The sequence below is a fragment of the Prinia subflava genome, chromosome 4, assembly GCF_021018805.1.
Source record: "Prinia subflava isolate CZ2003 ecotype Zambia chromosome 4, Cam_Psub_1.2, whole genome shotgun sequence".
NCBI classification, from domain to species: Eukaryota; Metazoa; Chordata; class Aves; order Passeriformes; family Cisticolidae; genus Prinia; species Prinia subflava.
The window spans coordinates 2,392,476-2,417,156 of record NC_086250.1 but is presented as its reverse complement, the minus strand read 5'-3'; the positions used below and the strand labels follow the sequence as shown (position 1 = coordinate 2,417,156).

At 44.6% G+C, this 24,681-nt stretch overlaps 2 protein-coding genes across 10 annotated transcripts in view; one reads left to right on the top strand and one right to left on the bottom strand.

Annotated features, from left to right (window-relative positions):
- The first annotated feature begins 2,694 nt into the window (after positions 1-2,694).
- Positions 2,695-11,665, top strand: LOC134549532 (aldo-keto reductase family 1 member B10-like). The gene is made up of 10 exons (XM_063395155.1): positions 2,695-2,857; positions 4,112-4,279; positions 5,309-5,425; positions 6,068-6,145; positions 6,602-6,724; positions 8,537-8,643; positions 8,852-8,933; positions 9,878-9,961; positions 10,761-10,843; positions 11,157-11,665. The coding sequence occupies exons 1-10, from the start codon at positions 2,789-2,791 to the stop codon at positions 11,197-11,199; spliced, it is 954 nt and encodes a 317-aa protein (XP_063251225.1). The 5' UTR covers positions 2,695-2,788; the 3' UTR covers positions 11,200-11,665.
- A 1,304-nt stretch (positions 11,666-12,969) lies between these two features.
- CALD1 (caldesmon 1) overlaps positions 12,970-24,681 on the bottom strand; it is a 145,708-nt gene continuing 133,996 nt past the window's right edge. For 7 of the 9 annotated variants that reach the window (XM_063395153.1, XM_063395147.1, XM_063395149.1 and 4 more), the window contains 7 exons: positions 20,541-20,584; positions 20,359-20,437; positions 18,797-18,928; positions 17,776-17,871; positions 15,396-15,476; positions 15,122-15,155; positions 12,970-14,029 (listed from right to left, as the gene is read on the bottom strand). In XM_063395153.1, the coding sequence (XP_063251223.1) occupies positions 13,998-14,029; positions 15,122-15,155; positions 15,396-15,476; positions 17,776-17,871; positions 18,797-18,928; positions 20,359-20,437; positions 20,541-20,584 (498 nt within the window). In that variant the 3' untranslated portion in view covers positions 12,970-13,997. The remainder of the gene's footprint in view (positions 14,030-15,121; positions 15,156-15,395; positions 15,477-17,775; positions 17,872-18,796; positions 18,929-20,358; positions 20,438-20,540; positions 20,585-24,681) is intronic. The other 2 variants (XM_063395154.1, XM_063395150.1) reach the window with 1 other exon arrangement.

Here is a 24,681-nt window from a genome sequence, read left to right as displayed (position 1 = left end):
TATCAGCCACTTTGAAAAATTTGATTTCCTGCTTCTCTGTCTCTGCTGCAAGTCAATTTGGGATTTTTTCCCCATTCTGGAATGTGTGATATCATCCAAGGCAACAGAAAGATACAACAAAGCTTGGTTAAGCCAGTGGCTTAGAAACCAGGCCAAGGAGAGCAGGAAGAGATTTTGTTTATATTTAAACCAGAACATGCATTTGCCAGCCAAGTGAAAATGCTGTCCCATAAAAGCAGTTTAAATAATGCAAATGCACATAAATTTTAACAAATCACATCAAAGATCACAGTTAGTGGCTCAGTAATTCATGGTTGCTTCTACATTTTGATAGGCAAACATTAAAACCTAAGTATAAAATATTTAATTCTCACTTACAGTGCACAAGTCACAAGACAACACCAGTGGAACTTCCACAGTGATTAAATTGGTGGTCAGGGATGAGCAATGAGCAAGAAAGAGTTTATGGCAACACAAGGAAAAGACAAAAAGTAGACTCAAGCAGCAAAGCATCCCTACTGTGATAACACAAAGTCTCTGTGGCATGTGAGATGCCAAGTTGGGTGCTGAACTTACATCAGCTTCAGAGTGTGAAGCATCTTTTCTTCTAGGCAGCTGCCAGCCAAGCAGCCCAGTCCCTCCACGCTCTGGCTCCTGATTTCTGAGGCACTACACACAGTCCTCTGCCACCTTTAAATGTCACTTTTCACCCTGTGCAAAAAACAGGGGGGTTATTTGGACTGAAGCACTCCGCGTCGAGCTGTGATCACCAATCCCTTGTGCAGCATTTGACACCCTACCAGAGCTGGCTGAAGTTTTAATTTGAGGCCAGGGAAGGGATTCCTTCACAGGCTGATGGTCCAGCAGGGAGCCCACCCCTCTGCAAAGACAGAACTGAGCTGAAAGTTAAGGCCACATTGCCTTTTAATGAATTCCTCTGTGAACAACAGGTGAGCCTAACATTTTTGAGGAAAAATATGAAAAATTCGCTCCATTTGCCACCACTGGAGACTGAGCAAATCCTCCAATGGACACCCATTGCCTCTGTCAGGAATTCTGGCAGCCAGCAGCTCTCTCAGCTGTGGTACCATAGAATCACTGGCTTAAAAAAAGGGTTGGAAAAGACTCCTAAGTCACCGAGTCCAACTGGTCCCCAGCTGCTGGGGTACAAATCCCCCTGTGCCCCATTCACACAGGCCCAGGAGTGTCCAAAGATGTAAGGACTGAACTGACACCTTCAGAAAAACTAAAATACATAAATTCACACAGACGTGAAGTAGAAATGCCGGTTTAGTTTTAAAAATGTAGAGGATTTTTAAGTGCCTGTATTAGCTAGCAAGAGAAGCCCTAATACCTAGTTTAAAGTTTAGTGGCATTGCCTTTTGCAAAGATAGATAAACTCTAGACATAATGAAAATAATGAACCTTGCTATGATAGATAGATACCCCTAGATAGAACAGACAGAGCTACATGCATAGAATTTGAGTCAGAATTTGCATTTGTCATTGCACATCAATCTTAACTTGGGACGGGTCCAGCAAGGATGTAGAAAATTTGTGTACCTAATTGGCTAAAAATAGAATAAAAACGCACTACTTTGGGAACACATACACACAGGACTCACAAAAAACACCAATGCTGCTGCTACTGCTGTTACTACTGATAAGACACTCACGGCACACAGACCACTGATGTCTCTGCTGCTGCTCTGGCTGCTGCTGCTGCTTGGGACTTAGAAATTTAATGTCAGAAGGCTTCTGCATACTGCTAAAATGGGCTCTAATAACTTTGCCTTCATGGGACTGATTTAACCACGCAATAAAGGACTTCTTTTCAACTACCCAACGCCTTTGTCTTCAGTGAGGACACCCCAGGAACCCGACAGCCACCACCACCACGTCTGCCACCAACCCGTGTCCCCGAGCGCCACAATTTGAGCGCTCCCAGGGGCGGCGATGGCAGAACCATCAGCTCCGCTGCTGAGCCCTTCACTGTCGCCTTGTCCATCCCCAAAGAAAGAGCCACAGCCCCAAAGGAAGAACCACAAACACCGCCGAGCCCAGTGCAGCATCACCGAGCCCCGGCAGCATCACCGAGCCCGGGCAGCATCACCGAGCCCCGGGCAGCATCACCGAGCCCCGGGCAGCATCACCGAGCCCCGGGCAGCATCACCGAGCCCAGTGCAGCATCACCGAGCCCAGTGCAGCATCACCGAGCCCAATGCAGCATCACCGAGCCCCGGCAGCATCACCGAGCCCGGGCAGCATCACCGAGCCCCGTGCAGCATCACCGAGCCCGGGCAGCATCACCGAGCCCCGGCAGCATCACCGAGCCCGTGCAGCATCACCGAGCCCAGTGCAGCATCACCGAGCCCAATGCAGCATCACCGAGCCCCGGCAGCATCACCGAGCCCGGGCAGCATCACCGAGCCCCGTGCAGCATCACCGAGCCCGTGCAGCATCACCGAGCCCCGGGCAGCATCACCGAGCCCAGTGCAGCATCACCGAGCCCAGTGCAGCATCACCGAGCCCAATGCAGCATCACCGAGCCCCGGCAGCATCACCGAGCCCGGGCAGCATCACCGAGCCCCGGCAGCATCACCGAGCCCCGGGCAGCATCACCGAGCCCGCGGGCATCCCCTGTGACGGGGCGGGGACGGGCGGGGCGGGGCCGCGGCAGCTCCGCTCCTTTATAGCGGCCTCGGGCAGCGCTGGGGAGGCTCTGAGCGACGGACGGACGGACAGACGGACGGACAGATAGATAGAAGGACAGACAGACACCGGCAGCATGGCCATCCCCTGCGTGGAACTCAGCAACAAGATGAAGATCCCCGCGCTGGGGCTGGGCACCTGGCAGGTACCGGCGAGGGAAGGGAGGGTGGGGATCCGGCGGGAGACGCCGAGATGCGAAATAAAGTTTTAAAAAACGACGAAATAGGGAAGGAGCCGCCCTTCTAAAAGCAAGATCCGTGCCCGGCCTGCGCTCGGTGTCTCCGGCCCGCCCCATGGCCGCCGCTTGTGTAACCGGGCCAGGCGCGGGGGGGCCGCGGGGAGCCACAGGCAAGGGGGAAAAGGCAAAAAAATTACCAATTAGGGGCTGAAAAAGATGGAAGGAAGCAGATAAAAACCACCAGAAAACAGAGGGGAAGGGAAGGAAACCGACCCAAAAGAGCGAGCGGCAGCGGCTGGCAGCCCCGGGCCGGTCCGCGGTGTGAGGGGGAAGCTGTGGGCACGGCGGGGTGGCGAAACTGCCCGGGCAGCACCGGGAGCCATGAGGGGAAACGACAGAGCGGAGAAACTGCCCGGGCAGCACGGGGAGGGGAAATTACAGCCCTCACAACACGGAGAAACTGCCCGGGCAGCACGGGGAGCCATGAGGGGAAACGACAGAGCAGAGACACTGCCCGGGCAACACTGGCAGCCGTGAGGGGAAACGACAGAGCGGAGACACTGCCTGGGCAGCACGGGGAGCCGTGAGGGGAACGACAGAGCGGAGACACTGCCCGGGCAGCACGGGGAGGGGAAATTACAGCTCTCACAACACGGAGACATTGCCTGGGCAGCACGGGGAGGGGAAATTACAGCCCTCACAACACGGAGACATTGCCTGGGCAGCACGGGGAGGGGAAATGACAGCCCTCACAACGCGGAGAAATGAGCACACACAGCGCGGGGAAACTGCCCGGGCAGCACGGGCAGCCATGAGGGGAAATGACAGCCCTCAGAACACGGACAAACTCCCCGGGCAGCACCGGGAGCCGGGAGGGGAGAGGAGCGCACACAGCGCCGCGGGCAGCGGCAGAGCTGGGATCTGGCACAAACAAACCCCTCAGCTCCGTGGGCAGCGGCAGAGCTGGGGTCTGGCACAAACAAACCCCTCAGCTCCGTGGGCAGCGGCAGAGCTGGGGTCTGGCACAAACAAACCCCTCAGCTCCGTGGGCAGCGGCAGAGCTGGGGTCTGGCACAAACAAACCCCTCAGCTCCGTGCCCGCTCCCTGCAGAAAGGAACGCGGCTCTGCCCGGGTGCCAGTTCACTCCAGGAGCACCGTGTGGGGCTGTCACTGGCAGCTGGGCACAGCAGAGCTCATTGCTGGCCTCTGTTCGCTTCCAGGCTCCCCCGGGAAAGGTGGAAGAGGTGGTGAAGTTTGCTATCGACGCCGGCTACCGCCACTTCGACTGTGCCTATTTCTACCAGAACGAACACGAGATAGGGAATGCAATCCAGCAGAAGATCAAGGAGGGAGCTGTGAAACGAGAAGACCTCTTCATTGTCACTAAGGTACGAGGATGCAAGATTGTTGGGGCATTCAGCTTTTCCTGCAGAGAGAGAAGCCCCTGTTGCACCTGTAAAGTAACATTCCCTTCTCTGACATTCACTTCATGGTTTTCTTGTTGGGTATTAAAAGTTCCATCCTGTATTTGCAATTTGGGCTTGGCTTTATCAGGAGCTGCTGACAACTTAGGAAGGATATCACGGCTATTACTGATCTAATAATTCCCTCGCATCGATTAAGTCAATTATACCGGATGTTCAATTGGACACACCCCAGAAAGATAAGGGGGAAAAAAACCCAACCCCCCCCCCAAAAAACTCCACAAAACAAACAAACAAGACAGGAAAGTTGTCTGGATTCATCAGTACTTGCAAAAGCAAGGCATTTGCAAACATGTGCAAATGGTAATCCTGCAAGGGAGAAGAAATCAAATCAGTATTTTATATGTGTTTTCTTCATTCCTTCTATCTCATCCACTTGTCCCAGAAGTGCTCCTTGCCAAAAAAGAACAGTTCAACTAATCAATTTATGACTTGGGGTTTTCACCAGCAAAACCAGAGAACTTTGAGCATAACTAAGATTTTCCAAATTAAGCTTTGTTTTTGTTAAAGAACATGTTTTCATTTAATAATACTTGTTCTTCTATTTAAATATCTTGATTTCAAAAATGAGGTGAAATTAACAACTGTTCTCAATGTGGACAGTTAAAAGAGATAGAAAAAAAGTATCTATGAGCTGCTCAACAGGCTGGAAAAAACAATTGTAACGCTAACAGCTTTGCTGTGCCAGGTGCACTTGCCAAGAGTGTTACATTTATATCTGAGAATATCTTCTCACAAGTGGGAATCCTGACTCCACCTTCGTGACAGCCAGCTTTGTGGTATGGTTGTGAAATGTTACATCCTCATCTTCAGCGTGCCCAGACTTAAATGGGGAGAGAGTTTTCCTCCCATGCTCCAAATGAGAAGCTTTTGTCCCCTGTTGTGCCCTGTGGGAGCTGTGAAGTGACAGTGGGGCTTGGTCTCTTCCCACAGCTGTGGAACACGTTCCATGAGAAGTCCCTGGTCAAGGTGGGATTCAAGAAGAGCCTTGCTGCCCTCCAGCTGGACTACCTGGACCTCTACCTGATGCACTTCCCCATGGGCTTCAAGGTAGTGCTGCTGTGCACACCTTCCCCCTTTCCCTGCCCAGGAACACGGTGAATTCTCTCATCTCTGCTGTGCCCATCTTCCTTACACAGCTGGGACACGGGGCCCCCTTGGTGGCAGCAAGAATTTGGTCCCTAAAGCCAAGGGGTGTGTTTTAGCACAGGGGGCTGGCTTTCTGTGCCTTCTGGAAGGAGATGTAGGTGTGAGCCCCGTGGGTCTTCTGGCAACCAGCACAGGATGGTGGTTACAGCATGGATATCTAGGATTTTTGGGGATGTTGGCTTGGTCTGAGTCACCAGCAGTGAAAAATTAAACACAGCACAGCAGGAATGTGTTTCTTCCCCCAGTCTACATTTGTGTAAAATAAATAAGAAAATAGAATAAGGGGGCAGGGGGGTGTCTGTTCCCTTCTCTCCAGATCTGCAAGAGTTACACAATTATTACTAATCCCCACAGTCTTTGCATGCAGGGGCTGATTTTGCAAAATATGGCCCTCATCCAAAAGAGAATACTCATGGACATGCATCATTTTTAGTGATGCACTATCTTCAAACAACCTGCCTGCAAATGCAGTCCAAAGTGCTAGGACACTGTAGGAAATTCAACACCTAAAAATTCTGTGTATTAACTGCCTTGATTTACCAGGCTGGTGAAGAGCTGCATCCTCTGGATGACAAGGGCCACAGTATTCCCAGTGACACGGATTTTCTGGACACATGGGAGGTAAGTCAGTATTGGCTCTTCAGAGCAGGTGTCAGCACTAAAGATGGAGCAGAGATCTGTGTGCAAAATGAAATTGAGGGGTATGTTTGGGTATGAGGGACAGGCACACAAAATCGTATTTCAGACAGCTGCTTGTATCTCTTTTTTGGGGAGCAAGAAGGGGATGTTTGTGGTAAGGCTAAAGAGAAGGAAGCTATCAGCACTGTAGGTGCTGCTCCTAAAACATTTGGATACACACAATGGTAGAACCAGCCCTTCAGATTAATCTAGGCGTGGCTGTTAATTTACTGGGTGTTCATACAGTTAGGATTCTGTTTTCTTTTATTAACTGAGATACTTTTACGTCATCTAATCTAGCATGAGCTGTTTGTTCATTTGCCACAAGCTTGAGAGAAATAAAATAATGTAGTTTAACAATAACACCACCAACTCATTCTTGCTGTTCTTACTCATTAGGCCATGGAAGAGCTGGTGGATGCTGGCCTGGTAAAAGCCATTGGTGTCTCCAACTTTAACCATGAGCAGATTGAAAGAATCTTGAACAAGCCAGGACTGAAATACAAGCCTGTAATGAACCAGGTGAGAGTTTTGTTTCCACTCCTCAGCTAACTTTGCAGTCTAGAATCACAGAGTGGATTAGGCTCAGAAGGTACTTCAAGCATTATCTAGATCCAACCCCTTTCCATGAGGATGGAGCCTTCCACTTAGAGGTATTCCTAAATATATTTAGAATGTATGTGTGCGTGTATATATATATATATATAACTAGAGTATACCTAAATTCATGTAATAGACAAATATAATATACAAGTCCTATAAAGGTCATAGATAATATATGTAATATACATTTAGAGTAATCTTAAATACATTCAGCAAAATCCCCACTGTGAATTTCTGCACCAGCACGGGGCTGTACAGGGATGCACTGGACTTACTCCTGTTCCAACATCAAATAAACCACTCAGCTGTGTTACAGAAAGGAGGCTGACGAGTACAATTACACACCAAACCCTCACCACGTACCTCATGAACACAATCACACGATGGCAGCAGCTGAGGGACCTTCTGTTCTTCCACGTGCAGCTTCTTGGCACTCAGCTGAGGCTGCTGAATGCCCACCTCTTCCAGATCCAGGGAAAGATCCAGGGAAATCCCCACACTAGCTCAGGTGCAAGTTAACTGCTGTACACGTTTTTCCTGTCACTGTGCCTGGCAGTGAAGCTCTGGTGTCCAGAAACTGGTGGGTTTCACTGGCACAGGGCCACGTGAAGCAGCACAGACACATCTCTGTTGTGCCATGGCTTGTGGCAGCTGAGCAGAATCCCCAGGGAACTCCTGCTGCTTGCAGGATTTGTGGGAACCCTGGGAACTGGGAATTCCAGACTGTCTGTGCTGACAAGGCACTGACCCCCAAGCAAACACTGCATTGACCTGGGGCCGTGGAGAAGGCTCCCAAAATTGAGTGACAGCACTGGGATTGTGGGTGTGGAGTTTGAATAGAAGTGTGTAATGTCACAAGCTGAAAAACTCAGAGTTTGAGGTTTTAGAATACAGTAATATATATACAAAGCAAGATGGAGGTTTTAGGGCAGAGGCCAGTCCTTCTTTTTCACCTCCTTCTCCACGGGTCTGGGAGGTATTTTATAATTGGGTAGAAAAGTTCTCATTGCAGGCCATGGGTGGTTAGATATTGGGTTAAAAGTAAAAATCATTTAGGTGTCATTTCTTAATTGGACTGTTTATTCTTAAAAGGCCTTGTAGAGATGGAGAGATGGCTCCATTTTTAATTTGTTAGCCAGTTCTGTAGAACTCATGGCTTGTGGACTGTAACATAGATAAGAATTAATAAACATCTGAGTCCGAACAAGAAACACTGTCTGGAGCATTTAATCCTGACTTGGGCAGAAAAAGATAAAAGCAACAAAGATGCCTTACTCAAACACCTATTTGCAACATGAACTGGCTTCCTTAGGTTAGCTCAGATCAACTCCCCAAACTTCTTCAGGAATCAGAGAGGCTCTTGGAGGCAGGGAGAGGTTGGGTGCATCAGAGCAGAAAATCAACTTCAGGCATTCAGAGCTGCCCCTGTGACGATGCAGCCCTGCCCTGCAGTACTGCAGGAAGGCTCATTTCCCAGATTCCACACAGAGAACACTTTCACACTCTTCTCATCTATTTGTTTTCCTTTCTGTGGGTGATATGTAGCATGAGAAAGCTCTGTTCTCTTCTAGGCCTCTAGATAGTGCTGTGACATTAGTAACTTTTTCATGAGATAGCTTTGAACCATGATACTGGAAGTCAAGTCTTCATGTTTTCTGCAACCCAAGAGGATTTAAAATGTAATGCATGTAATGCTCTGCCTCTTTATCACCCATCTTTCTGTGCTTGCAGGTGGAATGTCATCCATACCTGACCCAGGAGAAGCTGCTCAAGTACTGTAAATCCAAAGGGATTGCTGTGACTGCATACAGCCCCCTGGGCTCTCCTAACCGCCCATGGTAAGAGAGCACTGCAGCCTTTCTGTGCACAAAACAGCAGCTGAACTATGGAAATTATTATTACTATTATTATTAGAAAACTAGGTAAATGATACAAGTAAAATGAGAAAAGCTCTGTTGTGTTGGTGTAGATTATGTCCCATGATGTAAAGCCCCTACACAGGTAAGCTGTCACCTTTCTACTGCCACTATCTCTATATTTTAACAGGGCTAAGCCAGGGGAACCCACGCTTATGGACGACCCCAAGATTAAAGACATTGCAGCCAGACACCATAAGAGCCCTGCCCAGGTGAGTTGTCAGAGCAGGCTGTTCCTGCCCCTCTGATGTCTTACAGGCCAGTCCCAGCAGATGCTGCTTTCTCTAGGGATGCATCATAATGGGGCTGGACTTGACTCTTCATTCTGCCCCAGTTCTTAACAGCATTCATAAAAATTACCAGCTATTTTGAAGGAGGTCTTGGGTGCCAAGTTTTGGGGTGGACTGCTCAGCAATGGTGCATGCTTACCTCAGGTGTTCACCCTCCTGAATTTCTGTTCCTTTCTCCAGCTAAGTTATTCTTCAGAAGAGTCCTGTAATTTGGAGACATGTGATTGCCTCCAATCTGCTCGTGTTTACAAAGAATTATTGAAAGCTGCTTGATTATTTAAGATTTTCTTCTCTGTTAGTTTGCCAGTTGCCTGGGGTGTGCAGAAACTGCACTTCAAACAAAGCCACATGTCCACATGCAATCAAAGACAATCATATTTTAAAATAGGCAGAGCAGGGTGAAAACATTGTATGCAACAGTTCTTTTTTGAGGGGGGAAACTTTTAAATTCTGTAAATACATTTTTCCTTTTATAGACTTAAAAAGCTGAACCTTTGTGAGGTACTTACCTGTGAGCCCAAAACAATCTGTAGTGTCATTATTCTCATTGAGTCTGAACACTCATATAATACAAACCAGAGCATCATACTAAACAAAACAAATCCTGCAAAAGCCACAATGTAGAAACAACAGAGAAAAATTTAAAAAATTTTTTAGAAAAAATTTTCAGTTTGCCAGTCTGCTGTCAAACACATGAGCAAATCCTGGCGTATCAAAGTCCTGTGTGCAAACTGGTAGTCTTCCAAAGACTAAATGTGGGCGTAGAAGAATAAACAGTAGAACAAAAGAAATAAAAAATCCACAAAATGCATTTGAGCAGATTCCTCGGTACCTCGGTGCTCATGCTCCTCGTTGCTGTTCCCCAGGTCCTGCTCCGCTTCCTGGTGCAGAGGGACATCATTGTCATCCCCAAGTCTGACAAACCACAGCGTGTGGAGGAGAACATGAAGGTGAAGCTCCCTCTGGCCACGCTGCTGCCTGGTTTTGTGCAGGACAGGCACCCACAGCCCCTCTGTTCACTTCAGAGATTTGCACACTGGGGCTCAGCACTAAAACCATCTGGGGAAAAGCACTTTGTTCCTGCTAGGAGAGAAATGGGTTACACCAGGGTTGTCTGAGCTCTGCTGCTGCAGAAAGGGAGCCCCAGGTTTGGACTTGCCCTTGGGGAAAAGCTTAACAAGTCCTTGGGGTGTAAAGGAACAAGCTGTGAGCAAACACCAGACCTGTTAGAGTTTGCCTCACTTTGAGGCAGCGACGGTTAGCCGAGTGTTTGCTCTAAGGTGTGGCATCTTATATAAGACCTCTGTGTTGCTTTCAGTCCATGGTGAGAGGGTTTGGAGTTATTTCTCCTGTGAAGCCCTGGCAAGAACTCTTGGATCATTAACTGTGAGGCAGCTATACCCAGTAGCCCCCTCTCATAGCAGAACATTTCCCTGCAGTTCCAGTGTTTGGGACACATCCCGAGCACCCGAAGTGTCCTCTGTGTGCATTACAACACAAAGTGCAGTGCTGTTGGCATTCAGCCACCCAGAAATGTGAGACCTTGCTCTCAACACCACCTCAGAAAGAAAAGGACTGTCTTGATGACTTCAAGGGTTGTTATTTGCCTGAGAAATAAGGAGATTGCTTAACTATGCTTAATGCATACCTACCTCAAGTCTTAAGTGCATGCAGCATGCTTAGTAGCTAACTATTCATGAACTCATGAATCTAACTAAAAAGAGCTTTTTTTTCCTCTTTCCCTGCTAGGTGTTTGACTTTGAACTGTCTAAAAAGGAGATGGATGTCATCCTCAGCTTTAACAGGAACTGGAGGGCAGTTCCCGTGGTCCAGTACGTTCCTTATTATCCTTACTATCCATTCCTCCTATTTCTGTCTGTATTTTCTTCCCCTCTGTCTTGAAAACATACACAACCAAAACCAGGGAGAGCTCATACTTTTAACAAGGCATGTCCTGGAACTTCAGGAGGAGATTCATTTGGAGTGTTCCCTTCAGCATTTTGATGTTCCAGGGGCTTTCTCACAAGCCTGTGTTCAGTTTAATTAATGACAGCTCAGAACTGGAGTGCATGGGCAGTGGGGGAGGGAAATGCTGCTCCAGGTAATTCCTGCACTGCTTGAATAACAAAGTCTTTCTCTTTTCAGAGCTATCAACCACAAGGACTACCCGTTCAAAGCAGAATATTAAATGCAGGTGGTTCCTGCAAGACCTCCATTAAACTCCTTCCAGATTAGATGCACTCTCCAGCTTGATCTTCCTTTCTTCTTCTGTACTTGATAATCATTATGAGCAGTTCCTTCTTCCTCCTTTTTTTAAGGAGGAGACCACTAAATGGTGTAAGAATGCAGCAAAAAGGGTGGGGTTTTGGAAAGATGCTTAGCAGAAGTCTGGTTTTGATTAGTAGTGAAAAGACAATGTCTTTTCATTTCCTTTATATCTGGTCTTCCTTAATTAGAGACATGTTTAACAAAAAAAACAGTGACTTACATGGAGTTTTTTGTATCTTACGTCCAGTGTGGTCAGTCATACTGGCTCATGACTCACTGTCAAAGGATGCTCTAATTACAATGCTTTTTGTATATTTGTGATTTCTACAGAGTCTATTTCTAGTGCTTTAAAATTTTATATGAATAAAGTTTTATTAACAACAAAAGTTGATCAGCGTAATCCTTAAATTGTTTTGTACAGTTTGGCATGTTTTTCTAAAGTCTTGGGGTTTGACAGATTTTAATACAGATGGAAATAAGTTTCTATTAATAAAGATAGAAATAAGATTCTATCATTTCTGTACAAGGACAGGACACACAGATCACTTTGTGGCTAGTTCTTCCCAACAGGATTGTGCTCCAGCTAGGACCTAAAGAACAGAGCTGTAACTGCTGCCTCACACAGCCCTTCCTCTGAATTCTGTGTGGGGAAACTGAATTTCTGTGTGGGGACAACTGTGTGAAGACAGCATCCATGGGCAAGGACAACACACAGTAAAATCCAGCCAGCAGAATGTAAGAGCTGCCTCCAACATCAGACTGGGAGTCTCAAATATAAGCTTAGTTTTTTTGCAACTCTGCTGGCAGCATCCAGAATATTACACTCAGACACAGGCTGGCTTCATCTAAGGAAAGCACGGAAAAAACTCTTCAAAATCACCAAAGCAAACCCTGAGACAGCCTCACAGTAAAGTATTTTCAGACAGATTGTTCTAGGCCAAAGCCAAGCTGGTGTGTGGCATTCAGCAGAGACATCCTTAGGGGTTCTTCACCTCATCTCACACAATTAGCACAATTCCTGTCCCATTACTCCATCCCTCCTCATTAACAAACAGGGCTGCTGATAGAAATACTCCACTGATTGCAGATGCAGTTTCAGAACACGTGGTTTGAACAAGTCGTTTTTATTGCAGCTCTCAGATGCATTTGAAAGACTCAGAGGAGTGTTTACAAAACCCCCAAACAAACGACACAACAACTCACGGACAAGGCCAGGCACAGCTTCACCCCCTACAGATACCCTGGTGCATCTCTAGGTGTAAACAAGGTGTTGCAGCCACGCAGGGGAGCCCAGCCTTGGGCTGAAATACAACATTGCACTTCTTCAGGAGGCAGCCAGGTGCTTTAAGACACGGGAGTGGTGATGAGGGAGCTCCTGGGGGTTCTAATGCACAACAAAGCTGTTAACAACACGCTCGGGGCTGCTCGAGCTGCTCAGTTTATGCCACCCATACACTGTAGGATGTGACTGCTAAACTGTATGGCATGTAAATCCAAACCAAGCTGACGTCTGATGGCCAGGAATTCACTATGTACAAGGGAAAACACCTGTAAATGAGATATTCAGGAGAGGGAGGTAAAAAGAAGCATCACAGGATAGAGGTTTACTTCATTTTCGGTGGACCAGGTGTACGGCACGGATGGATGGCAAGATTTAGTGTACAGTCATTTGAAACAAGCTCCAACTCTGTTTACATTTTTCTCTTTTTAATTATGGTAGTTTTATATAAATTAAACTACAACGTTTTATACAAGTGACCTATTTTTGACCCTCTATACCCTTACCTTTTCCTCTTTTAAAAACTATACTTTCTTTTTAATTACCCATTACTGGGCAACTGACATTTAAATTTTTTTAATACTTATCTCACCATACCTTTAATGACAATTATGAAATCTTACTATAGAGAAGTGTGTGATTTTGTCTTTATTTTTTTTAAGCTGTGATATTGGCTAATTATGTATGTTTATTGCTAAATATAATACTCTAGCACATATTAAAGCATTCTACCATTAGTAGTGCCTTCAGGCTAAACTTTGTAAAGCTATGTGTGTATATATATATTCTAGATTGCATTCAATTACTAGTCACTAACAACAAAAAGAAATATCAGTACCGCTGTCAGCTAACATAATCATCCAAATTTAGGTATTAACTTAAACTAGAATGGAAAAATTGATACTTAAAAAAGTACAAAACAACAAAAAAAAAAATTAAAACACGTCATTGATGCAGTGTCTCTCATGACATGGGCAACTTACAGAAAATATTACATTGTCAACTAAAGATATTTCTTCCATGCCTTAGTCTAAAGTGCAGAAAGAAAAAGACTTCTGTATTACAAAAGTAACCATTGTTTTTATAGGTTTACTGCACACCTTTCCCAAGCAACTTTACTTTACATGCGTTTTGGGTTGACCTCTAATGGCAGCTGAAATCACTGTTCAGATACACATTTATGACTGTCAGTAGGAGAGTCTACATATTTCACAGCATGGGTTTCTTTAGGAATAAAGGCTCTTGTGCAAAGGCAGTACTATTCTGATGAAAGTCTAGACTGATTATTAAATACAGTGCTAATATACATGGTTTTAACTGGGATAATGCAAAAAAGACATTTTGGTAAATAAACATAAATATAAAAAGAACAATTTAGCACTTTTTCCTTTTTTTTTTTTTTCCCCCAAATTGATTGGTCCAGCGTCTTTAGCGGCCTTCTACGGTTCTTTCTCAAATTGTCTCAAACCTGCTGAGAAAGAGGCAGATTAAATATGGCTTGAAATGACCCAACCACATCTCCAGAACAGAAAAGGCACAGCTCTTTAGGTTAACATGTAAGAAGGCAGGACACGAGCTGGGTGCTGCTCTGCTCGTGTGCTGGGATTGCTCTGAGGAGGACAAAAATGAGGATTTCAGCCCCTGAGGAGAGGCTCAGCAGCGGCCAAACCCCTCTGCTGGGGCTGCTCCTGTGGGAGGAGAACTCCTTCCATGGGAGAAGGGCTGCACCAACACTGAGCCAGCCCAAAAACCCCTCTCCCAACACTTTGGGTTAAAAAAGGACAAGAGAAGCAAAACAATTCTGCTTTGCACGATTCTCAGCTAAAAAGAAAAGTTCACAGTTGTACCACACCTCTGGCTTTACATAAAACCATTAAAAATGGGTGTGTGCACACATTAAAGTGTAGAAAACCAAGAGTTTTTCTATATTTGATCATTTCATTCTTACTAAAGAATTGAGGGATGTTTTAAAGCATCCTTAAAGCTATTAAACTGGTCAGTAAACTTCCATTTTCCCCCAATGGTTCTTAGCCATACAAGTAGTTTAACTGGGTTTATCTAGAGTGCTTTGGGTTAAAATAAAAATTAAAAGCTTAAGACACGGCTATTTTGATTTCTTTCTGTGAAACCAGGTTGTGTTTCCTCAACCAGTGGTTTCAAAATGACAATAGCATAACTATTTTTGCCTTGAAAAGACACCAGTGCACACCTCCAGCAAATGCAGTTTCTCAGCCATTTGAGTTTCAATGATATTGTAATAGAGTTTTTGAAAGGCAAAGGCAAAAAGGGATTTTTGGCATCAATGGGAACAGCTGCAGGATTTTAAAACACAGCCACACCTATGCAAAAATGTGGCAATGTTTCTATACAGTAACAGGCATTACAATATTTGCATTGTATTATTGCATGTATATCATCAAATATTGTATGCATTATTTTATAAAATATACATATAACAGTGTATGTTAACATTATATGTATAATAGGATTATTTTATATATATGTAATGGTATTTATTAAACTATAGAAACAGGTGCAGTGTATGCATTATGGCATTACTTACCATTAGTCTCTGATTTTTTCCCTGTAGCTGATACCTGTTTGAAAAAGCAAAAAGCCACTATTAAATCCCATATAAAAGAACATTGCTGTTTATAATAGGAAAAGAAATCAACTCCCTGCAAAGGACAGATGCCCACACATCACATAGCTCTACCAAACATGGATATAAAAGTGACACACTGCTTTCTGAACCTCATTGTACTTTGTTTTATAGATCAAAAGGTGGATTACTAACAGAATATTGTCCTCTAAGCACTGCCCAGAAGTGTTATTACCTTTGAAGAAGCAGCTGGCTTCTCCACTGACTGCTTCTCCCAGAGGTTACGTTTGCCAGATACATCTCCTGGTCTTAAATCCTGCATTTTTAATGTCAGAGAACAGAAACCAACATTAGTTCAGGTTTATTTTCATTGTTAAAGAAAAGGTTGGAATGCAACTTCCTCACAAGAGAAGTTGAGGAACATCCACCAGAGGTAAATGTTATATTGTCTATCAGTTATAAAGAATTATATTTCACAAAATAACTCCACACATATCCAAGTTTAAGACAAGAACAATCCTGTTGCATCTATTTCATATGGCACAGAATTGTCTTAACTCAGTATGATAAACTAGGGAGTGCAGTGAAGAGTTACTGCACCATCAGATTTTTACAAAAAACCCCACAGTTTTTGCAGGAAAAACCCACATTTTTTCACGGACAGTATTTCTGCTAGGGAGGAATTCAAAAGCAGCTTGTCTTGGTTATTTTAGATCAAAATCAAAATATTTCATTTAAAAAACTGTGTAAAAAATAGAGTTGGACTTTTGATACAACAGAAAAGCAGATGCTACTCTGCATGTTCAAATACAGATTTCAGCACTTATCACTGCAGTCCTTCACACCCATTTCAATCCCATTGCATCCTTTGCAACCTTAGGATGTGTGCCAGAAAAAAAAACCCAAAACAGATGAGGCAGTCATTAAAAATAGTGGGTATTCTCAGCAAATGAGTGTATTATGGAAACTTCCATCAGAACTCCCTGAAAATGTCAATTAGCTTCTTGGGGAAAAGGAGGGCTGCAAATGAAAATGAAATCTGCTGGGCAGATGGATTGGAATCTACCTCTGAGCATGGCAAACAAGAGACTCAAACAATTTTGGATCTAAGTATTTTCCTTTTCAGGAATTATTCAAGTCCTGCATGGCCTCCAGGATTTGGTACGTAGGGAGGTAAATTTTCTGCACATGAGAATTTCTACCTGTAAAATGCTCAGTGATGAATGGAAATAAGATTCCAGCAGAGATCCTCTAGAACTGATCATGATTTGCAGGCACGCAGGGTTGCTGATGATTAAAACTTGAAGCCAATTCTGCACTTTTAAAAGGGAGTGCAGCAGTACCAGAGGAAGGAAGGAAGCAACCAACTCTGACCTCATCACAGAACCTCCTGCTGTGGACATCATCACAAATCCATTTCCTGAATTAATCTGGGATCTGTGATTGTGGGTCACCATAAAACTGAAATCTTGGCTCTGCCTTGAATTCAATATTCTTCCAAACCCCTCAAGAGTCTTAGTGATCACAAAAACTCTGAATGTTTCTTTATTTTGGCAGAATGTGACGGGGTGAGAACTTATTTGCTAAATAAGAAATTCTAGGCTTCCCTTCCATTTATCCTGACTAAGAAGAAGTCAAAATCACACATTACAGATGTATATAAACCTTCATAGTCAATTATAAACAGGTTTACCTGACCAACTTAGCAAACAGACCCCCAAAGAAGAAGGATAGGAGGAGGGCGCGTTCCTTCAAGCAGAGACATTGAAAGAAGAAAGAACAATCTATTGAGAAAGAGGGAAATTAAGACAGATAGAAACAGTTGGCTGAGGGAAAAACCAGAGATTAGTTTTACATTATCTAAAAGATGCAACTTTAAAGAAAGAGAGAAAAATCTGGAGGCAGATTCTATAGTGGACAATGCTGCGAATTTCAAACTCCTCCACAGGACAAATAGGAGTGTGCATGGATAAAGTGTTTTTCAGGCTGCACTTTTTATAAAGGGCAGGTGAAGTGGCACAAAAACACTGCACCAGGACATAGGAAGAAACCAGTTCTTTAACAAAATCCTGGAGCTGAATCATTAACATCAAAAAGGATTCTCCAATATGGACATTTACATTCTGGTTCCTCATCCTTACCCTTCCTGACCCTTCCCACATTTCCAGTTTATTACCTCGACAGCATTTTCTGCTCTGATTCTTGCTGAACTAATGGGCAGCCTAAAGGGCCTTCATTAGGAGCTACATTTAGGCTCATAAAAAACTAAATTATTTCAGTTGTGTTTTAGAACATACTTGGAAGATTTTTACAGGCCAATGGCCAAACTCCAAGTGTGTGTAAGTGTGCAAAATCTGGGATCTGTGGCTGTAATTTCTAAATTAATGCTAAGCCTTTCACAGATGGTAAATTCAAGTCCTCCTCTACCAGAGGAGTGCTTCCCTGAGCTTTAAGGTGGGAACTGCCCTGTTTCCCCTCCCCATTTTCTGACTAGAGAGCCTCTGTGAGCTTCCAGGAGGACACAAGGCAGAGTTCCTCCAAAGGCCCTCAGCTGGTGGAGGCAGCACCCTGTTCCCCAGGAGAGAACCCACCTTGGCTGTCCCAAGGTTACTTACAGAAGGTTTTGGAGCAGGGGATTTGTTGCTCTCTGGGGTTTTGGTCAACCACTCGTTGATACGACTGGAGACACCAACCTTCAGCCCAGCGGTTTCCTGCAAAAGGATAAAATCCAGTCAGGGCTTTCAGAATGGCTCTTGCTCTGTTTACCATGGTTTAGACTGAAAAGCAAAGCCAAGCCTGAGTTTAACAGAGAGATCCTCACTGAGCTTGCTCAGAGACATCCTGTGTGCTCTGAAGGAACTGTCCCTACTACACAGTGCTGCTGCCCTCTAGTTTTCAAAAATTCTATACATGGACTGACAAAAACATCTCCACTTCACTGCCACCCCAGTAATAAATGTCAGACATAAACATGCTCTTTCTACCACAAGCCCAAACTCCAAAAATCTTTAGCTTAATAGAAGAGACATCTGTTCAAATCTACTTTTTTTCTCTTGATAATTATTTTCAAAAAGTACACAACAGAGAAGTGGCTTAAAATTTAAAACATTAAACCTTTAAAAGGCTAGAACAAATTACTAAAATTTAATTACTGTCTGTAATAACCCACTTCAATCCATGGCTCATCTTTTTGCCCATGATGAATGCTCAGCATCTCACATCAATTTATAGAAAGAAAATGTTGCCTTAAATATTTACATAGAAAAGATAAAGGTCTCACAAACACTTCTATGAATTAGCTAGAAAATATCATTGCTATCCTGCCTATTCAAATCTCTCCTCCTCCCCAAAAGAATTCTGCCCTACTCAGAGAATCTCTTTGTACTCTGCTTGAATGACCCAGATGTATTTTTCTAAGATATCTGATGTGGCTCTGGAATGTCTCATAACTGAGCTCAGTAGGTCACTGAATTCTTCCATTATACCCAACACTGCAGCCACACCATCTTGTGGATTTCTGAGGTCCTCAGGATCCTTTTGGAACATTCTTCACCAGGCTGACTCACAGGAACACAAAAGCAAGGTCAGCTCCAGAGCATAATTCTCTATAACCACCAGGTTCAAGGAAACACACACCTTATTTGGTGTTCCTGTCCCAGAAGGTGAGGAGAAAACATTCCCTTTCTCCCACATGCTCTTGATGTTACGGACACCCTCGGCCGGAACGTGGAGGTCAGAAGCTTTAGCTGGTCTGGAAGCCTTTGTGCCCTGGGGAAAAATCAGGAACATTCTGGTTCCTCATCCTTACCCTCCCCACCCCTCAGCCACCTCCTCCTGCTCCTTCCCACATTCCCAGTTTATCACCTCGACAGCATTTTCTGCCCTGATTCTTGCTGAACTAATGGGCAGCCTAAAGGGCCTTCATTAGGAGCTACATTTAGGCTCATAAAGAACTAAATTATTTTGGTTGTGTTTTAGAACATACTTGGAAGATTTTTGCAGGGCAAGGGCCAAATTCCAAGTGTGTGTAAGTGTGCAAAATCTGGGATCTGTGGCTGGTAATTTCTAAATTAATGCTAAGCTTTTCACAGGTGATAAATTAAAGTGTTTGGCACCAAGAGCTGGATTTGCAGGGTGGTTTGGCTCTGGGGAATGCAGCAGCTCTGTGTGGTTCTAGCACTGATCATGAGGAGTGCCCAGCTCAAGAAGTGCCACGGAGACTCTCTCCCCTTTTTCATTTGTAGCTGCACCCTTGATACAGCTGTGAAAATGGCACTCACTTATTTTTATTACCTTTCTATAACCCATGGCAAACCTTAACCCTGCACACAACTGCTCCAAGCCCTTAAAATCTGAGTTATTCCCTGGATCCTGGAAGCCTGGCTCCTTTAGGGACTGAGCTAGGGAAACCCTTTTGCAGAGGCTGCTCTGTCACTGAGCATCAGACTCTGCTCCATCTGCCCCAGACAACTGAACCTCAGCACTCCAGGGGTAAATCTCAGCAATTACAGAAACAAAGGGTTCTTTCAAAGAGTGGAGAATTGGGTGGGAGCTTTGGGGTGGTTTTTGGTGGAAATGTGTCCTCTGCATGGTTACTAAAAAACACCAGGCCAAATTTGTCCTCTTTCTTCTTTTCAAAATTCTTGCACATTTTATATATCATAGATTTGATGAGACTAAGAACCTGTAATTGAGTGATGCTTTGCCTCTAACTGCAAGGCAAGTCAGATTTGGCAACTTGTGGACAAGTCAGAAACTCAGCAAAGGAAATATTTTAAGTCAGATGGCAGCTGGGTACAGTGGTATCAATCTCCTACTTTACCCTGGACTATGGACAGGAAAAGCCCTCAGTTCTGGCTCTTAGGCACAGTTGTCAAAATCTCCTGGGGTCAAATTCTGCTCTCTCATCAGCCAAGCAGAGGATGTGAATGTCACTCAAGATGCTGCCTGAACCCTCCAAAGCTACTGCAAGCCTACAAAACAGAGTAAACTGCACCATGGAGGGAACACACAGATCTGAGGTTTTGTTTAGAGACATCTCTAGATGTTGGTTACAGATGTGCCTCAAGCAGTTTGTTCTTGAAGTCACATTAAAGAAGAGTTTGTGATCAAAAAAAACCCCTGCAATTCTTGAACAGCAAAACAAAGGCTGATTAAAGCCCCAAAGCCATTAGATCCATTTACTGGAATTAACTTACCTCAATTGCACTAGTGTATTGCTCAAGCCTGCTGTCAATCTTTGAGACAACTGCTGTTGTCTGGGTGGGCTTCATACCACTACAGGAAGAGAGGAAAAAAAAAAAGGCAAGAATGAAAGAATTATTATTCCCTCCACTTAAACACTGCTGTTTGAACTGAACTTACTGTTTCAATGCTTTACCTCTTTTGAGCAGATTTGTTCAAAAATTCTGTTCGCTCCTCTATCTGGAAAAGAGAGGAACAAAAGCTTTAAGTTGAAAGTTAATAAAGAGCTAGCCTGTGTAAGGCCAGCCTGAAATGTCATTTTAAATGTCAAAAAAGTCAATCTGAAAGAGATACATTCCAACAGAAATTTCACAGACACACACAAAGGTTTTATAGATAGAAGCCTATTATGTTATATATGCACAAAAGTGGATATATTTCCTGCATGAATGTTTGCATCCTACACATTCCTTCAGTGCCTCATACGTAAGAAGAGAATAAATGAACAACACAGAAAGAAGGAAAGAGAAGGAGTTGATCTCATGGAAGGGGTTGATATGCACAAAAACCTGTGCCATCCTCACATCTCCCACACAAGAGAAAGTTTGTATCTCCTGAGACAGACAGCAAATTTAATAAAGTTTCTCTGAGTTGAGACTCAGACTGGGCCAGGTTTGGAGCTCAGCCACAAAGCCTCCCTTACACGTGTTTTTGGAGAGCACTAACAGTTTAAATTTGAGCTCCAAAAAACCCATCAGTGCAAACCCTGCCCATGTTCAGGCAGGGTCACTGCTGGATCAGTATCTACCAGCTGTTATTACACTAACTGGTACCTGACATTTCATCATTATTTTCTACTCTGTAAATAGCAAAATATTGTGACGTTTCCAGGGAGGAAGACTCAAGAAGATCTCATACAACTTCTGTCAAATCTCTCAATAATTTGAAAAAATTCCATCCCTGAACAAATTTGTAAAGCATTTCACGTTGGGGGGGAGTGGGATGGGGAGCATGTGCATCTATTTGTATTCTGGGTCAAGGAATATTTTCATCAAACTTCCTCAAGTCTCATCCACGTTGCATTGTTCCACATCTCATCCCAGGCTCTACACTTCTAGTTAAAAGTAAAATACATGCAAGCAGCTCCAGGGGTTGAAATGATTAATAACCAGCCTGGCTGGATTCCTGGGGATTCCCCAGCCTCAGCAGGGGCTCTCCAGTTCCAATTTACTTTCACCGTGGCTGCTCTGGCATTCGTGCCTTTAGAACAAGGCAATGACAGCCATTCCTTTAAATGGTTCTCCTCAGTGCCTTTAATATTCTGGGATGGCCTCGGATGCTGAGTCCCACAGCAATCCCATCAAAGGGCACGCACAGTTTATTCCTCAAGCCCTTGCAAGCAGAGACCCAGGCAGTTCACTGGAGTGCAGGATTTGCCAAGGGAGCTCACTGGAGGAACTCCAGCTGCCACCCATCCAGCTCAAAGGCACCTCTGAAGCTCTAAAATGTATGTACAATTTACAGAGTCATTCCCACCACCAGTTTCAGGTGCCAAAACGCTGGGTAAAAGCAGCCCTGAGCAAAGGTGGGCTCTGCTGGGACAACCCCCTGTTCCAGTGCAAGGATGTCACAAGGTGGCAGCAGAAGACCGGCAGGAGCCCTGCACACCCAGCTCTGTCACCCGGACCAGGGACAGCCGGCAGTGCCACAAAACCAGCGAGTAAATGGCTCAAAAGTCACCAAACACACCAAGGAGGGCTCTAAGAACCTCGACAAGAGATATGGGACTCCCAGGCAGCTCTTAGTAAAGCTGCTGTTTTATTGCAGAGATGGAATTACAGCAATCCTGGGTGGTGGGTGAGAAGAGCCAGCCTAAAGCTGCCAGTCACAACTGAAGGCCTGAGCTTGAGAGACCCCTGAGTTCTGGGTACAACACTTTTTTTGTACTGAATATGCTAATTTACAACATCCAACCAGTAAAAGACACAAATCCTATAGAATCTACATACAGCCTATTAGAAGTTCTACATTACCACACTGTGTTACATTTTAAACCCTAAAAGCTCCTTTCTAGACCCCTTTTTTTTCTTCTCTCCTAAACTGGCAGGGTATCCCTGATCCTTGGACTCTTCAGCAGATGCATCCCTTCTGTTTGCCAAGGACATTTTTCAATCCACAGGGACCTTCCCTTCAGCCCACTCAACCATTGCCTTTCCAGTTGTTCAGTAACTGACTGGCTTGGCATCTTATACATCAAAACTTGCTCTCATTTCTATTTGAATTATAGGTTTCTCAGATTCTTTTGGCACGCAATCATATTTGTAAGGTTTCCCTGTCTCACCTCCCCCAACAGATGGCACTCAAAACGTGCCTCTCACGCCTGCTGTGGTACAGAGGGAGCTTCCCCCAGTGCTGATTTCTGGGTCATACCCAGCAATGCATCAAATGCTGAATTATTCCAGCAGAGCCTCCAGACTGTGCCCAGTCTGTCCCCAGCTGCACCAGTCAAACCCTGGTGGGCAGCAAGGACAAATCATGTGGGCTGTCTCAAAGAGCCAGGACACAAGGCTGCTGCCCAATAATTCATTTACTTCACACCCTTTGTGTGCAGGTGGGAGAGGTGCACAGCAGGAAAACCAGGCTTGAGTGGGCACTGGTGGGAGAGGTGGGAAGGGAGAGGAACATTATTCTTGTGGTTGCAGGAAAAAGATAAAAGTGGGGTCGTGCTTTACCCACTGGTAACAGCAGTTCTGAGAGCACCAGCTCTGGGGTCAGGAAAAGGTGGCTCAGAAGAGAAGAGTGAAAAAGTAAAACCAGAAAATGGACAGGAAAGAGGGAGAAACCCTCAGAGCTGAGCAAGGCCCTCTGGCTGGGGAAGCAGGTGCCTTGCATGGAGGGATAAAATATCTTCTGCACATTTATGTGAGGATTTATTCTAGAATATCCTCCCCAAAACATAGCAGAAGCAGACATTGAATACACCTAGAGCAAACAAACCTGTACATGTGTGTATTCAATATATAAAACAAATACATTTAGACTGCACAGCAACATCTAAAGGTCATTTACCCACTGCACATCACACAAACTCCATGCAAAGAATTTAAAACATTTGGCACATACAGTAAACAGTATGACAAAATAGATCTGTAAAAGAAACAGACAAAGCAAGGTGGTTAACACAAAATGCAAGATGTTCTCTCAGTTTCAGACTAGGAAATAAGAAAAATCTTTTTAGTACATTCATCTTAACAGGATCTTGTTAAATAACTTGGACTCTGTTTTGTCACCATGGAATGCCTTCAGAACACACATGTACTCCAAAAAGTCAACCTGCCAGCCTCTAACTAAATTATGACCAGAAAGAATGAGTTAACACACAATGTGAGACCACGACTTGGGAAACAAAAGCCATGAGATATTCCCAGTAAAACCTGTTTCACAGAAAAGTATTACATGATTCTTAGGAGTTTTAAACTGTGTATTGGATATTATGCAACAGAAACCTGTAAATGGACCTATAGAAAACTCTTCTCAAAAAACTGTGCTAAGGACGAAAGGGGAATAAAAAACAAACACAAAACCCCTTGTATTTTAATTTTACCTCCTATCCAACACGTGGAAGGACCTAGTGGGAATCCACTGAGCAGCAGCCCCTGGGAAAGGCTTCTCCCCATCCTCCCTGAGTGGCTAACACAGTCCCTGGCTCCATTAAGCACAGTTATGCTTTTCCTGCTGTCAGCAGCATCTGAGCAGAACGTGCCAATTTAGCTCAGTTTACCCACCAGCCTCGAGTGCTGCCATCAGCACCAAAGATGGGGAAAAACAAATATCACATATCCTGTTCTTACCATTCTGTTTTCCCCCTGCTGCAAGAATAGCTCATCTAGGAAGAACTGACTGTGTGGAGCCTAATTCTTTCCAGCCACTGCCCCAGCTGTCAGGTATTGAGAGTAATAATGAGACAGGACAGGTCTTTAAAGAAAAAAAATTCTCTGAAAAGTCCTATCTGCTGAGATAGCCTTGCAGAGAGTGCTGGCTGCCACATCAGCCCCTGTTTCCCAGCAGACATTTCCTCTCAAGACAGGGATATCCCAGCCTCTGTCACTGCTGCTCCCTCCCCTCAACACCTAACTGCTCTGGCATTTCTCTAGTGGTGCTGCTCATCCCCAGGAGGAGACTCAGCACTGAAATGTCCTGTTCTCTCCTGATTGACCCAGAGAATAGAACACAAGGACAGAGCAACCTTTCTTCAAAGGAATGAACTTGTCTAAAAAGCAAAATGATCCAAGATTTTTGAGGAAATTTCATTCTTTGAATGCATCGTATCTTGTGTG